The 17,305-nt window shown below is 40.5% G+C and overlaps 1 protein-coding gene across 6 annotated transcripts in view; it reads left to right on the top strand.

Moving 5' to 3' along the window:
* Nucleotides 1-17,305, top strand: part of FAT3 (FAT atypical cadherin 3) — a 641,536-nt gene that overhangs the window by 124,560 nt on the left and 499,671 nt on the right. For all 6 annotated transcript variants that reach the window (XM_059721693.1, XM_059721676.1, XM_059721685.1 and 3 more), the window contains exon 2: nucleotides 9,427-12,735. In XM_059721693.1, the coding sequence (XP_059577676.1) occupies nucleotides 9,444-12,735 (3,292 nt within the window). In that variant the 5' untranslated portion in view covers nucleotides 9,427-9,443. The remainder of the gene's footprint in view (nucleotides 1-9,426; nucleotides 12,736-17,305) is intronic.

Genomic DNA, 17,305 nt, shown 5'->3' with positions numbered 1-17,305 from the left:
CACTGTACTTTTGTTTGTGTAACCTGTCAATTTATATTTCTTATGCATGAAACTCAAATGTTTTAGGAGATTGTTTAAACAAATTCTCCAGAAGAGATTCAGTAAATGGATAAAACATTCGTATATAGGCCAAACACAGTTTAATAGGTCATCATTGGGACATTTGGTTACTATTATGGCATGGGCCATACATAGCTAAATAACTGTAGGGAAAAACTACAGTACATATCCTATCTGATCTAAACCCAAAGTTTTGAAGATACTGCAGGATAGGAAGCATTTTCCCTAACAAGATACCAAGTAATAGTGTTAGTTGAATGGGTCATTAGCACTGCCTCCATTTCTCTGCTAATAGCACTTACCTGTTGTGAAGATTGATTAAATAATGCATTAAGTCAGTGAGTCTCAACCAGGGAATCCTGGGGTGGCTTGAGATCCTTTCAGGGGTGCTGCACAAAATTATCACTGTTACATGTGCAAACATGATTCACAAGATAATCTCAGGGGTTTCAAATAGAAATTTATAATATTAAGAAAAACATTCTGACTTATTATGGTCTGAGTTTTTTGCAATAGAAAAATTATTCTGGTAAAGTAAGATGTGGTATATTTTGTGGGGTGCCTTCAGTCTAAAAAAGTTGAGACCACAGCATTAAGTGTTACAGTTAGCTTCCTGGCAAGGTATGTTTGTGTTCAGGACAGTTTTAGTAATTGTTAAAGCCCTGATACTAAGGTGGAAAGGAGAGTGGCTGGATCAGATTGGGCCTTGTGTATGACTAGGATCTGTAATGCTTACTGAACACCATCCATACATATCTTAGCATAGGACAAAAAGCCATCAGCCTCATGCCACTTAAAGAAGGGGTGTCAAAGTAATCTGGCCTCCTAGGTTGAATGAGTGGTGTGGGGTGGTCTGCAAGCTGGATTGTGCCCCTGGCCCTTCTCCCTTTACCCCACCCCTTCTCCTGGAATACCTGCTCCAGGACATGTGGTACCACCTAGAGCTCCATCTGGCCAGAGCAGCAACTGCACTGCATGTGATGGCCACCCTGGCTCAATGCAGCATGGGCTCCAGCAGTTCCAGAACTGTCCCACACATGGTGCCTGCTTCAGCCAGTCCAGGACCCATCCTTCATGCAATGCCTGTGAGTGCTGTGTATAGCACAGGTCTTGGGTAGGCTACAGCAGGCACCATGTGTAACATGTCTCCCAGAGCACATGCCATTGTGCGGTGCAGTTCATCCAGGGTGGTTATTGTGGCTAGGGACAGGCAGTCAAATAGCCTGAGACTGAATTGATTCAATCTTTGCAGGTTAGTCTAACCTGGCTAGGGTAAACCAGTTTGTAACTGTACAGACATCCCAGAAATGCAGGCACATGCCTACAGTGGCTCAGTCTAGAAGCTAAGGGGTGCTAGAGCAGCCCCCTTTCCCTTCACAGTGCTGAGCTGAGGAGGGGTATGGCCAGGCCCTGGCAGGACGCTCTGATTAGGGAGGGATTCCCCCCACCCTTGATAACAGAGCATTTATCAGCTTTGTTATCAGCATTTAAAACCACATCAGAAAACAAAGCCCCACTTATTAATTCAAGATCTTCTTAAACAACTTTTTCTAAGGACAGGAACATTCCAATAAGGGACATTACCAGCTACCTGTTGATTAGCTCCAAAAAGGACATAGTCCTGTCTGCCTTTGTCCCATCTGTCACAGCACGGACTATAGCCAACATGTGGTATGCTAGCTAATGCTGAGAGGTGTCTGTGTAAGGCAGAGGGGAAGTGGGGATCCCTGCTTAGTGGGGAGGGGGGGAGCAGGGGGAAGGCAGGCAGATGCCTGCAGTCTCTGCTTGAGCTGCAGCCAGGGAGAAGAGGGATGGGGCCAGCCCCACTGTGGAGCAGACAGCCCAGCCCAGAGAGCATGCTAGGGTGCTGGGGGAGTCTGGTTTAACTTAAACCAGGAAGGGGTCTGGTACAGACATTGCATAAATGGGTTTGAGCCATATCAGTTAAGTCTTATGCTACATTCAACCAGGTTTATCTCAAACCGGCTTCAGCCATTTTCAAACTGGTTTATTTGCACTGAACAGCTGTTCTGTTACAGGTTTAAACCAGTTTCTGATCATTTAAACCAGTTTATGCATAATGCCTTTACCTAGCCTGTGTGCCCTGAATTTGGCCCATTGGTTGAACAGTTGACATCCCTGATTTTAAAGTTATGTAATAGAAACTGCTGCCCAGTAATGATGAGCATGGGGGTGAGGATGGGAATCTACTGGCTGTGACTATACTGAAAATCCAGAAGGAGGCAGAGTAGGGGAGAGGGAGGTGACTAAACCGAAATCAAATTGGCAAATATTTGGCAAAAATGGACATGTGTCTGGCAGGAATTGGGCCCAGGGTCTCAGCTTAGAAAGAAATTGTTGCTATTGTGCAGTCATTGGCGATTTTTATATGCATAATTCTGAATTTGTTGTGGAAGAGCCAAGAGCTCATGTCATTCTGAGTTGGAGCTGGTAATTGTTATTTCTGTCGTGACAAATGTTCATGGCCTTTTGCAAATCAAGCTTGAGACCATAGCAACACAATGCATCAGGAATGATTGATCCAACTGTGGCACCTGTGCTTTTAAGTGTTTTGCGTTTATTATTCCAACTAGTTTGTTTGGGGACATTTCTTTGTAATTGTCTAATCTTCATATTTTGCCATGTAGCTGATTATCTGGCTACTGAATATAGTCTGCCAAAAAACACCCCCAAAAAACAAAACCTTTTAAAAGGTGGGGGGAGGGGAAGGGAACTATTTTTCATGGGGTTTTTTCTAGGCAAAATATTGGGCCCTGACATCAAATTCTGACTCATATCCTGGTGTAATCCAGAGTGACTACATCTTTATTATTGGAATTACTCTGAGTTGACAGCAGTGTAACTGAGAGTGGGTTTTGTCACCTGCTTTTTCAACATTGACCTGTGACATGCAGACTCGGCATAATGTATTCTCTGGATTGTGGTAGGTTCTTGTATTCTTTCATTAATATTTCTGATGGTATACTTTCATGAACAATCCTCCCTTTGGAGAATACAGCAACCTGGAGGGAAACTCATCCCAGTGTTTGCAGAAACAAAGAACCTCTTTGTTTTAAGTGCGTAATAACTAGGGATCCTAGTTTTCTGTGAAAACTCCACAAAATTCTATGAAAAAACACATTTTTTTTTTCACGGTGAGGCCCTCCACCGTGCTAATTGGCTGAGGGGCCCAGCAGTGACCCTGCTCCTTGCCACTGACTGGCCGAGACGGCAGCTATTCATGTGTGACCACCCCTTACCCCTGATTGGCAGAGAAGGGTGGGGTTGTACAACAGGCAGCCCTCTTGGCTAGTCAGCGTTGGAGAAAGGAGAGGGCAGCCACCATCTTGGTTGCTTCCCTGAATGACAGCAGCTTCTCCAGCTCTGGTAGACTGCCACAGTAGCTGTGGAAGTGCTGGCTCCCACTGGGGAGCCAGCATTTTATTTTCAGTAAGGTTTAATTTTTTTTTCTGGCAATTTCTAAAGATTCTCTTTAAAAAGGTAAATTCTCTATTTTTCCATGACAGATGGATTTCTAGGATCCTTGGTAATAATCATTAGGTGGATGTGTGGCAGAGAGAAACCAGCTGAAGGAAACTTATTGTGAGGACTTAAAGGGTGCTCCTACACATATGCTTTAATACGCATTAGCTTATTTTAATGCCCATTAAAGCATCACTGAAAAATGTTCTATTTAGTTTATTTTCATTAAAATAAGTTTGTACACATTAAGCATCACTGAAAAACTATGCTTGTCAGTTGGTGTGCATTAAGACAGCCTAATGCACATTTTCCTCGTATCTCACAATGGAGGTACTGGATTTAATACACATTTACTAAAGTGCATTAATGCACGTGTAGACGTGCCCAAAGTGACAACCAGATCACCAGGCTAGGTATAAACCGATTACTGCTATTCACTACATTCCTCAAAAGAGATGTATTGCTGTGAGCTGCAGAGTTGCCACAAAATCAAGCCATTCTGTTTAGCTGAAACAACATTGGTTTCTATTGGAAACCTGAAATTTCTTCACGTGGCATGAGGCTCTTTTTGAGCAATGGGTAGAGGCCATTATGACAATGCAGGGGAGAGAGACTTTAAATCTCTTAGTGACAAAGGCAATAAAATAGAAGCTGGCCTGCTTAGTATTTGAACAGTATCATACCAGCTGAGAAGCATAGCCTTTCATTTTGGTATTACTTTGTTATTCATTATAATGCCCGATTACAATGTTGTCTCACTTGCTAAGTGAAAGCAGTATCTTTTTATGTTAGTACCCTTCATTAATCTCAAAAAGCCCACTCAAAATAAGGGGCCATCAATTTTTCACCCTCTTGAAATGATTTGAAAGATGTTTATGGTGATGAAAAAATATCAGATGTTCAATCTTTGAATGAAATCACAATAAAAAACACATCTTTCCTCACCAGTGGAGAAAATGCTATCTTAACTGTATCAGAAGGCAATGTAACCTTGAGGAAACTAGAACTTACAAATTACTGAAGCATATTTCCATTAAGAAACTGCACATTCTGCACATAGCTGCATGAATGTTATTTTATTTGTGTGACATGAGAGATTATTTTATTTGTGTGACACTAGGGCTGTGCTAGTTTCGGGTGCTGATTCGATTCAGAGGAGATTCAGCCGGATTCAGTAGCTGAATCTCCAAATCTGAATCAAAATCAGGGGACCAATAAAAAGGTCTTAATTGATTCAGATCTCTCCAAATTGATTTGGAAAAGTTTCGGAGAGCTTCGGTGATTTGGGCAGTCCCTGCCTGTTGCAGCAGGGAGCTGCAGCTGCTAAGTAGGGGCTGGAGGTGGGGGCCATGGGAGAACCCTTGCCAGGCCCCATCCCCTGCCTGCTCCCCCAGCCCACCCACTTCCCCAGGCCCCCCATGGCTGCCCCACCTGCCCCAGCTCCCGGCCGTTTAAAAACAAAGGCCTGAATCACCAGGTGCTGCCAGGTGGGGGGACAGTCCCTGCTGCCCCCACTGCCCCATGCCCCCCCCTTCTCCGGCCCCCCATGACTGCCCTGCCTGACCAAATCGAATCACTGTCCCCTGAATCGGCTGAATCTGAAGCGTATACTAGCTGCTTCACACAGGCCTAATATGTACAGAATGAATTAACTCATCTCTAAATTACAGAAGGATCCCGATCTTTCTGTAGAGGGGCTTCTGTCCCGTGCCTGAAGATACCAAATCCAGACACTGGATGATATCATCTTTTGCTGAAAAAAATAAAAGGGTTGGGGGGAGGGCCCTGAAAAAACAGAAGGGGAAAGGTACAGAAAATAACGATCTTTAAATCTTTATGTCTTGATAAACACTTGGGAGAATTGATCAAACGTTATGGAATACTGTGGTAGGCAGTGGAATATAGACTGCAGGATCAGGAAGTTAAGTGCTTTGTATGACCATTATAATAGTGCAATAAATTGATTGGCGTTAGCACTTAGAAGTTCAGTAGCTATACAATTATATTAGAATCAATAACTCTAACTTGAATTCATTTTTAAAACACAGAAAGTTTGTAAATCTCTTAGTGGGTATTGAATTTACATGGAAACTTAAATTAACCCCTGTCATTACTAGCAGCTTTTCACAAACCTTCCCATGCTGAGTTCTAGCATGGACTTTTGTATAATTTCCAGCAACTTGAAATATGTTTTTTTTCCCTTTCCATAACAATAAAAACAATGGGCAAGGGGGTCTTTAGGAATTGTCTTTTAAAAGTGACTTTCTTGGATTTTCAGTACTAGCAGGGAAAGTAATTTGCAGCAGTTTACTCCAAGGCTTCCCAGTGTGCCTGAAAAAACATCTGTTTTCATGTGTAGTATTTGTTCTGAGCATGGTTCAAAGCCCCTGAAGTAGATGGAAAGATTCCTGTTCATTTAGATCAGTAATGCTCAACTTTTTGGCCCCACAGGCTAGATGAGTGGCTCAGGAGCAGCCTGCAGGTCAGATCCAGCCTCGTGCATTGGGACTGGGCCCTGGGGCCCCTGTGCCACTCCCTATCACCCCTGCACCTGTGCTGTCCCTCTTTCCTCTGGATGCCAGGATTGGACCCCAGGAGCCCAGCACCACCCTGTCCCTTGAGTGTGAAGTGGAATTGGGTCCTGGAAGGCCAGTGCAGCTTCCTGCCCTCACATGCTTGGGATTGGGCCCTGGAGGCCTAAAATCACCTCTTCCTGACCCCCCACAACAGGATTAGATCCTGGGGCCCAGAACTGCACTTGCCTGACCCTGCATTCTGGAATTTAGTGCTTGATTCAGTGAACAGAGCCTGGGCCTGGGGCTCTCCATGGCTCTGGAAACTTGGCAGCAGTGAAGTAGTGTCACTGCTTCCCCACCAGCAAATGTTTGGACCTGTGGGGAGACCCTTGGGCTGGATGACACAGTGCCATGCGCTGAATCTAGCCCGTGGGCCAGTGGTTGAGCATCTCTGATTTAGATAGATTGTGGGTCAAGCAGAGGTGGTATACCAGGGTAGTGTGGCTCAAGAACATCAGGTTCCATAGCTCAGGACATGGAAGGGCGCATTGAGGTTATCATCACATCTGATGATTTCCCCTGCCCAGTGGACCTGATGTCCATTTTACATTGGCCCTGGTCGACCCACAAATCCAGAGCAAGGCATGAACTCATGTCTCTGGATTTGTAGTGAGAAAACATATTTGTTTTGTCACCACATCCTGGGACTTCGAGAAACAGAATCATTCTTATTAGTGAATTTTAAATAAAAATTCCTGATGCATTTGCCAAAAAAATTAAAGGAACCATTTATCAAGCAGGAAGGAGGTGTCATTAGATCGTGATTCTCATGATGTTTAAAAATACGTGTTATAAATCTTGTCCTTTTTTAGAAGTCTTAACTAACAAACACTTTGTACAAATTCAAAATGTGTGATGTGATGGTGACAAGTAAGCAAAATATATGTGAGGTGAGGATTTCTTAGAGTGATATCTTTTATTGCACCAGCTGTATATTTGGGACAGTGTTAGATGAGGTTTCGAATGCTAGATGGTCTTTATCAGGTCTTCTGATTTGTAGGTGATCTGATGAAGATTGTCTTGCATTTGAAAGCTGATCTAACTCTGTCCGAACTATACAGTTGGCTCAATAAAAGATACCACGCTAAGAAATCCTTGCCTTTGCATAATATCTGGACCATTTTGCTACAGTATCATTCTTACACTATCAAAATATACTCGAAATACCATGTGGCTCAATACATTTAATTATTTTACCAAAAACCTGGAAATGTGTGCGTGCATGCATGCGTGCGTGCATGCATATATGCATGAAATCTTGAATGTTTTAATAGCTGGATCTAAAAATATTGTGTGCAAGGTGGTCTGTGTAGTGAACAAGACATAGATATATATTGAATAAGATGGAGTTGTGCCTGCCTTAACCACTGTCACATTCTTTTCATAATACCATGTTGGAAATCTTGAGATTCATAAATTATGCCAGTATAACTGAGACTCCATTAAAGTCTCATTGGTTAGAAAGGACAATTTGTGGTGTATGAGTCAGTAGTCTGCAGGACCTGTCTTACGAATAACAGAACTTGGATAGTGTATGCTGAACAGGGCAACGGCCAACTCCTGAACAGTGCAAATAAAAATACTGAATTGCTTCCCTATTCACTGTGCATTATCTAACATACACAATGAATAGTATGGGATCCTGTAATTACAGACTGTACTGAAATGCATATGCATGAGGAGGTAATATTTTATGAACCAGGCTAAACTTCGGCATTTCTGACTTGAACACTTACTTTGGGTGCTTCGCTTTGCAACCTCAGTTTTTACATCATACTCTAGTTTGTGTTTGTGTGTGTCTATGGATATACATACCTGCATATGTGTTCATATATGTTCAAAAGTGTGCCCTTGTTGCCAAGAAAGCTAACAGCATGTTGGGCTGCATTGGTAGGTGTGTTGCCAGAAGGGCAAGGGAAGTGATTCTTCCCCTCTATTCAGCACTGATGAGGCCACATCTGGAGTAGTGTGCAGTTTTGGGCTTCTCACTACAGAAAGGATGTGGACAAATTGGAGAGAGTCCAGCACAGGACAACTAAAATGGTTTGGGGGCTGGGGGACATCACTTCTGAGGAGAGGCTGAGGGAACTGGGCGTATTTAGTCTTGAGAAGGGAAGACCGAGAGGACATTTAATAATGGCTTTCAACTACCTGAAGTGGGTTCAAAAGAGGATGGGGCTAGACTGTTCTCAGTGGTGGTAGATGACAGAACAAGGAGCAATGGTCTCCAGTTGCAGTAAGGGAAGTTTAGGTTACATTTTAGGAAGAATTTTTTTTCACTAGGAGGGTCGTTAAACACTGGAACAGATTACCCAGAGAGGTTGTTATATCTCCATCCTTGGAGGTTTTTAAGATCCAGGTAAACAAAGCTTTGGCTGGGATGATCCGTTTGGAAGATGTACTGCTTTGAACATGGGGTTGAACTAGATGACCTCCTGAGGTCCCTTCCAATGCTAGTTTTATATGATTCTACGATTTTCAATTAAGAAATCTTAAGTTTATTCTTAATGAAGATTTTCATTTGTAAGCAAATACATTAGATAAATAAACTGATCAGTATTTTATGTATTGCTGCTCCCTTATGGGTATAATCAGTGACCATCTTATCTTTCAGGACTATGTGTCTAAGGTTGGATGACATTTGCCTTCCATACCATTATATGTATAATTGTACTGTGCATCCCTTGATTATCCAAACCCCTTTGGAAAGCACCTGTTGAAAACCTGTTTAAAAACTATCATCATGAAACACTATTTTATCTTTTGATGAAATAGTTACAAATTCCGGAGTCACGTTTAAGAATTAGGGACTATTGTATTAAATAAAGCTCTAAAAAGAACTGTGTACAATAGCAACAGTTACTAGTTACAGCACTATGTCAAGTGTCAGACTAGGGATGCATACTTTATTAAATAAGACTTAAAAGCCCCTACTTAGTGTTTTGTTTTTGCTAATGTCACTGTGATGATTATTTTGGATGACATGTCTACGTGTGGCTATGCTTTATTTATTTTTTTCTTAGTGATTTCCTGATGCTTATAAACCAGTAGGTACGATGATACAGTGGTGTGTTTATATATCATACTGTTGTATACTACCATTACAGGCACTATATTACAGCAGCAATAATGAACCAATCTTCGTTTCCTCGGTTCTGCTAAATTTACTATATAGTCATTACTCTGGTTCCATGTATTTTATTTTCTATCCGATTAATGAAATAGTTTTGAAATATAGATACTTTTCAGCACACATTTCTCCCCTCTCACTTTCTCTCTGATCAGTTATCTTTTTTTTTTTCCTTAGGATAAAAGAATGATGTGATGGAGGTGAATATGGTCTGCTGGTCAGGCACACGGCTCCCCCTGTCTTGCCTCACCCTACTGCTTGTCAAGCTGTTGGCCAGCGTTTGCCAGGGACTCCAAGGGACAATACCACTCGGCTTTCACTTTACGCATTCCATTTACAATGCTACTGTGTACGAAAACTCTGCTGCGAGGACCTATGTCAACAGCAAAACTAGAATGGGCATCACCTTGGCAGATCTTTCTTGGGACATCAAATACAGGATAGTGTCTGGTGATGAAGAAGGCTTTTTCAAAGCAGAGGAGGTCATAATAGCTGACTTCTGTTTCCTAAGAATAAGAACTAAAGGTGGGAATTCTGCTATCTTAAACAGAGAAATCCAAGACAACTATTTATTGATAGTTAAAGGGTCTGTCAGAGGAGAGGACTTAGAAGCATGGACAAAAGTGAATATCCAGGTTTTAGATATGAACGATCTAAGGCCTTTGTTTTCCCCAACCACATATTCCGTAACAATAGCAGAAAGCACTCCCTTAAGGACTAGTATTGCACAGGTGACAGCAACAGATGCAGACATTGGGTCCAATGGTGAATTCTATTACTACTTCAAAAACAAAGTTGAGCTCTTTTCAGTTCATCCAACCAGTGGAGTTATCTCCTTAAGTGGCCGATTGAACTATGATGAGAAAAACAGGTATGACCTTGAAATTCTGGCTGTGGACCGTGGGATGAAACTTTATGGGAACAATGGAGTAAGCAGTACTGCCAAGCTTTATGTTCACATTGAACGTATAAATGAACATGCCCCAACTATAACTGTGGTAACTCACATACCCTTTCCATCAGACAAGGAACCGACATATGCAGTTGTTAACATTGATGACCTAGATGAAGGCGCTAATGGGGAGATTGAATCTGTTTCTATTGTAGCTGGAGACCCATTAGAGCAGTTCATTCTGGCTAAGGAGAGTAAGTGGATTAATGAGTACAAAATCAAAGAGAGAAAGCCTATAGATTGGGACAGCTTCCCGTATGGTTACAACCTTACTCTCCAAGCAAAGGACAAAGGATCTCCTCAGAAGTTTTCTGCCGTTAAAATGGTCCATATTGCTAGTCCCAAAAGAGAAAGTGTCCCAGTAAAGTTTGAAAAAGAAGTCTATGATGTGTCAATCAGTGAGTTTTCCCCTCCTGGAGTGGTTGTTGCTATAGTGAAGCTGACACCTGAACCACAGGGCATGGACTATAGAATATCTCCTAATCTGGATGCTGAATTTTTTAAAATTAATCCCAGGACAGGGCTTATTACCACTGCTCATCCCTTGAAAATCATTGAAAAGGAACTCTATGAATTGGAAGTGGTAAGCAAAGGTGGTGATTTAAAAGCTCAAGTTATTGTCAGGTTAGAAGATGTCAATGATCACACTCCAGAGTTCAAACAGCCTTCATATAGCTCTTTCATCAACGAAAGTGTTCCTGTGGGAACCACCATTCTGTCTGTTTCAGCATTTGACAAGGACAGGGGAGAAAATGGATATATAACATACAGCATTGCCAGTCTGAATTCGCTGCCATTTACTATAAACCAGTTTACTGGTATTATTAGCACATCTGAAGAACTGGATTTTGAATCCTCTCCAGAGAGCTATAGGTTCATTGTCAGAGCCTCAGACTGGGGGTCACCATATCGTCATGAAAGTGAGGTTAATGTCACAATATTCATAGGAAATGTCAATGATAACAAACCTTTGTTTGAAAAAGTGGCATGTCAGGGAGTCATTTCATCTGACTTTCCTGTTGGTGGTCACATCACTGCTGTTTCTGCAATAGATATAGATGAGCTAGAACTGGTGAAGTACAAAATAATCTCTGGAAATGAGCTTGGAATTTTTTATTTAAATCCTGACTCTGGTGTTCTGCAACTTAAAAAATCTCTGATTAATTCTGGTGTAAAGAACAACAATTTTGCCCTTAAAATAACAGCTACTGATGGAGAGAATTTTGCTGATGCCATGTTTGTCAACATTTCAGTAGTCCATGGCAAAGTGTCCTCAAAGACCTTTAGCTGTAGAGAAACTAGGGTTGCTCAGAAGCTAGCAGAAAAATTACTCAAAAAGGCAAAAGCAAATGTGAAGCTGAATTTGGAAGATGGTTTCCTTGATTTTTATTCAGTGAACAGGCAGGCTCCCCACTTTGATAAGTCCTTTCCTTCTGAAGTAATGGTTATGGAGGACCTGCCTGTTGGTGCTAGCATCCTAAGGATAAAGGCATATGATGCAGACTCTGGCTTTAATGGGAAAGTTGTCTATACAATTTCTGATGGTAACACAGATAGTTGCTTTGACATAGACATGGAGACAGGACTGCTTAAAGTTCTTATGCCCATGGACCGTGAGAAAACAGAGCTGTATCTCCTTAATATTACAATTTATGATTTAGGTGATCCTCAGAAATCTACATGGAGGCTACTGACTGTAACAGTTGGGGATGCAAATGACAACAGGCCTATTTTTTTGCAGGACAGTTACTTGGTTAATATTTTAGAAAGTACTAGTCTTGGTACAGAGATCATCCAAGTTGAAGCCAGAGATAAAGACCTAGGATCCAATGGGGAAGTGACTTACTCAGTATTGACAGATACGAAGCAATTTGCCATCAATAGTTCTACTGGAGTAGTTTATGTAGCTGATCATTTAGACAGAGAATCAAAAGCAAACTACACGCTAAAAATAGAGGCCAGGGACAAATCGGATAATGGCCATCAACAATTTTCTGTTGTGCCACTGAAGGTTTTTTTGGATGATGTAAACGATTGTTCTCCAGCTTTTATACCATCCAGCTACAGTGTTAAAGTTCTTGAAGATCTGCCAGTTGGCACCGTGATAGCTTGGTTAGAAACTCATGATCCAGATCTTGGCTTGGGAGGTCAAGTACGTTACTCGCTGGTGAATGATTACAATGGGCGATTTGAGATAGACAAAGCAAGTGGTGCCATCCGCTTGAACAAAGAACTTGATTACGAGAAACAGCAGTTCTATAACCTGACTGTGCGTGCAAAAGACAAAGGACGTCCGGTGTCTCTTTCTTCTGTTTCTTTTGTGGAGGTGGAAGTGGTGGATGTTAATGAAAATCTCTACACCCCTTATTTTCCTGACTTTGCTGTCATTGGATCTGTAAAGGAGAACTCCCGCATTGGAACAAGTGTTTTGCAAGTGGTAGCACAGGATGAAGACTCTGGAAGGGATGGGGAGATCCAGTATTCCATCAGGGATGGCAGTGGCCTTGGAAGATTTAGCATAGATGAAGAAACTGGTAAGTTTGTAATAAGATGGTTTAATTTTTTCAATTTTCTTTAACCTTCAAAAAAAAAAATGACTGCAAGAGTAAAACTAGGGGGTAATTATTTCAGTTCATAATGGAACACAAGTTCAGCTCTTCATAACAGGAAAGATAAAATTATAAATAAAAAAAGGTTCCAGGCAATGACATGAATTAATTTCTTGGTTACCTCCATCACACAAGGTGTGTGAAATAATATGCATTACTTTGTAGTTAACCTGTGATGACTCCCATTGAAAAGCAGCAGTGGTTATGCAATGCCTCCATTATATTATTTGTTTATAACGGCCCAAATAGTTTAAATGATTTGATATTCAGGCCCAGTTCTGCAAAACAATTAAGCAGGGGATTTACCATTATCTGTTGATGACTGTAAATTGCGCAGGTCACTTCCACCGACTGTGTCTGAACTCTGGACCTTGACTAAAAGGTTGAACTCAATGAAGATAAATGTGTGTGAAATAGGTTTTAGGATGAAAGAATTTGTGTGTTGTAATCTTGGTCTTAATAATGGCTTGCTGTCATTTTTCAGCAGCAGTAAGTTACTTGAAACAATACGCTACACCATATACTGTACTATGCTTTGTTTTAATAGGTAATGTTAAGCAGTGTGGAAATGTGTGAATACTGGTATAAAATAGGGGAGATGTGCTCTTTGCATTAAGGATATAAGGATTTTAACGGTTTAAACTGCAACACCCTGGTCATTATAAAACATTGTAAAAATCGAGTAGGAGAAGCTTTGTAGTAAAACACAGTTTAGGAGCTAGCTGGCTGTTTAACTATCTAATAGCAGTTGGCAGTAACAGTACAGCTGTGCAGTTAGATTAAGTGAGGAAATTGGAAAACATTAGTACACATCTTACAAAATTACATTAAGATATGTTGAGTTTGTGGGTTTGTTGTGGTTTAAGAAAACAGTCTACTTGTTTTTCTAACACATTTCATTCAGAAAGAGGTATTAAAGCATGAGGTTAAAATGTATATTTTGGCAAATTCAAAGTTTTTAATCAAATGGCGAAAGTCTAAACCTAACATTATGAAACACAGGCAGTATTCTAGAAGTTATTGCTCTAGTATAAAGTCAAAGCACTGAAAACATTTTCCCTCTCTTTGAGCCTATATACTGAAGTTGTACACAGACACTTGTGCCCAATCTACTTCAAACTTTGTACCTTGAATCCATATTTAAAGCTGTTAATAAAATCTCATTTTCAGAAGGGCTGAGCCCCTACACATTTCATTACAGTAGATGGCAACTAGAGTGCTTGTGTATCATTGATTTGGGCAACTAAAAATAGATTTAGAAATTTAGTTTCAGGTGCCTGGATTTGAAAATGTTGTCCTATATTCTTACTAAGTTGCATGGGGCTTAGCTAAACAGGTCCATTTAAAGGCAATTACTACAGTTTATGAAATTCTAGGAATTTCAGGGTTTAATATTTATTCACTGAAGTGAGGACAATTAAGGAGGGAGCAGTCTTTCAGAAGAGCTGATTAGTGCAACATTGACATTTTCCTTTAACTAAATGATTATTTTTAGCTTATGCCCCAAATAGTTTAAATGATTTGATATTTGGGTCCAGTTCTGCAAAACAGTTAAGCAGGGGATTTACCATCTCCTTCAGATTAAGCCCTTGCTTAATTGCTTTCTTGAATTGATGATTACAACAATCTCTAGGATAGGATTTATTTAAAAAAATAAATATGATCATTTTCATTCATTTGAAAACATATTTAAAAATAGAAGCCAAAGCTCCATTGTATTCAACACTTCTTTAGAATTTTTTGAAAGATTACCTTGAAACAGAGCATTATAAAAAAGACATTTTCCCTTCAGTTGCACCTGTAGTTAACATTGCATATTGATATGTCTATTGGACCTCTTTTCCCTCACTAATCAAAGAAACAGAGTTTTATTATAACCCAATCCCTCTTCAGGCCAATGCAGAAAGCTGATCAAGTTTCCTGATTGCCCTCAGGGATATGTACAGAATAAATAGCTCTAATGTCTATGAAATCTATGAAATACAGGTAGTTTGGGAATTCCTCCAGATGTTTACACCATTGTAACCTTAGGGTAGAACTTGGCAGTTCCATAGGCCGTGGAATGGGGTGGGCCACCTGGGCCATGGCCCGACCAACTTTTAGCACGTTAATTTAGCTAGCTTTGCAGTTAAAAAAATAGCTATACAGTTTTAACCAGAATGACAATTGTGCATTTGTGGGTTATATAAATTAATGTGCTAAAAGTTGGTTGGGCCATGGCCCAAGTGGCCCACCCCGTTCCACAGCCTATGGCCAGTTCTTTCAATTAGAAGAGCTCATTAGAGCTTTACTATTGGGTTGGTGGCAGCCTAAAAACTGTCGAATGATAAATCAGGTTCCTAGCTGTAATGAAGAGCTCAAATCACAGGTTGAATTAATGTACAAAGTGATAAGTGTTTGTTTATTTTTAGCACAGTTAATCTGTCACTTTTAAAGTGACTCGATCTGTTAGCTTATCCACCATCTTTCCAGAAATTTGTGAAGGTAAGCAGGAATGTGAAATACAAGGAATCAATATTATTGGCTGGTAACTGCAACATCCTTTACAAACATTAAATATATTGCAACAAATTCAGGTTTTTTGTCAGTAGATGTGATACCACTGAAATGCAAACTTTTGCCAATGCTTAATTGGCACATTGGTTTTTTCTTCCATTTTTTTCTCTTACGCTTCTTTCCTGTGTGATAGGCAGTCATCTCTGTGGACAGGCTTGGTGAATACTACAATTCAGTGAATGCCTTAAAATGTAATGCATTTCTAGTAACCACAGATGGTTTTGCTTCTGGCTACCAAATAAGGATAGTTAACATAACTAGATTTCACACATGCCTTCCTCCCTACAAACTCTCAAGGCTTGTTGTATGGCAGTCCAACCAGCCCAACCTCCCACAATGTCTCTGCTTCAGTAGGCAAGTATTGTACTCTGTCATTTTTAAGGTGGAGCTAATTAACCTACCTGCAGGGCCTTACTGGAACCTGAAGTAATGTAAATTATTTCCAAGGGAGTGTCTGGGACTGTGTCCTGAATTTTGTTATGCAAAGGTGGATGTTTTACTTTTCATCCTAAATCATTAGTTTTCCTTCTTCACTGCTTTGCCAATTTATGCTTTTTTGAATTCTTTTAATGAACTGATTTGGAGTACTTTGTTTGCCTTTGGAGAATGTCACATTCATCATGTGTAGTGTTCCTACCTGTGAAGGCACCCATTGTTCTACATCTTCAACAAAAACTGTCTTTCTGTGTGGCATGTTGTCTCATTCGCCAGAAGTTACACCCCCTGTAATCTGTCTTCTGCATGCCCTTAAAGCGCTTGTGTATATTTGTAGCACACGCCATATTATGGTCAAACCATACTCCTCCAATGCTGTTGGCTAAAGTTCAGAAGTCTTTCAGTTTGAGGCATCACCACTTCTACAAAGGAAGTGTAAAGGTGGGGTTTAAAAGCCCAGAAAGAGAGGGATTGTAGATTCTGGGTATGCAATGCTGGATAACAAAGTTACTCACAATCTCCCTTTGCCCCTTTTCTTGAAAGGGGCATCAAGATCTGAAAGAATGTCATTGCTAGTTGTATTGGTAGCTTTCCCTTTGCCCAGTGCTTTATCAGTGTCTTTTTACACAGACCTGTAATTTCAAATCTTATTTCTCTACCTGCTACTTTAATTTAGCAGCTTTTGATTAAATCCAGTCTCTAGTGACTGTAGTTTTTCTTGTCTGTCTTTAAATCTCAGGAGACAAGGCACTTCATGAAATGATTAAGTTTCCAAAAATAATAAAATAAATAGTCTGAATGTAAATCTGGTAGGTATTTTGGTGTGGACCTAGTACCACTTGGGTTTTATATTGGTCAAGATCTGGAGGATATAGGTGGTCTTTGGACTAACAACTAGGTATATTAAGTGCCTTCCGTCCTAAACCCTTCATTCCCTTTCACTGGAGAGTAAATGTGGAAATCATCTGGTGCAGTTTCCCTTTATGTGTGTGGATCAATTAAATGGTGTCTTTAATCCTCTGCTTTTCAGTCTGGTGCATGCTTCTAGTTATTTGCCTGGCACTCTGGGAAAGGTCCTATACTTGCCTCAACTTTGTCTAAAGGTAAAAGGTCTAGTTTTGATAGACGTGAAATAAAACTATGTCTTAGTAAACAGAGATGGTAGATATATTTGCTGCGTTCTGCTACACTGATCTCAGCAAGTTTTATCCATAGGTATTCTATTAATCCTGCCTGGTAACATTCCTGTGAAATAAAAAGAATGATCATCTCCATTTTACAGATGAGGAAATTGAACCTTGGAGTTTATGGCCCTTCTCAGGAAGCATTTAAGCACATCTTCTTAGGTTGCACTGAAGTTTCCTCTATACACAAGCAATGGGCTAAAATTTAGCTTATTTAAAGGCCAGTGTGTTTTTCAGTGCTCATGCAAATCACAGATAAGGGACACAAATGTTCAAAGTTGCTAAGATATACAAAAAACTAGAACTCTTGGTTCCAAAAT

Source organism: Alligator mississippiensis, chromosome 1 (assembly GCF_030867095.1).
Source record: "Alligator mississippiensis isolate rAllMis1 chromosome 1, rAllMis1, whole genome shotgun sequence".
NCBI classification, from domain to species: Eukaryota; Metazoa; Chordata; order Crocodylia; family Alligatoridae; genus Alligator; species Alligator mississippiensis.
This window is presented reverse-complemented; position numbering and strand designations above follow the sequence as displayed.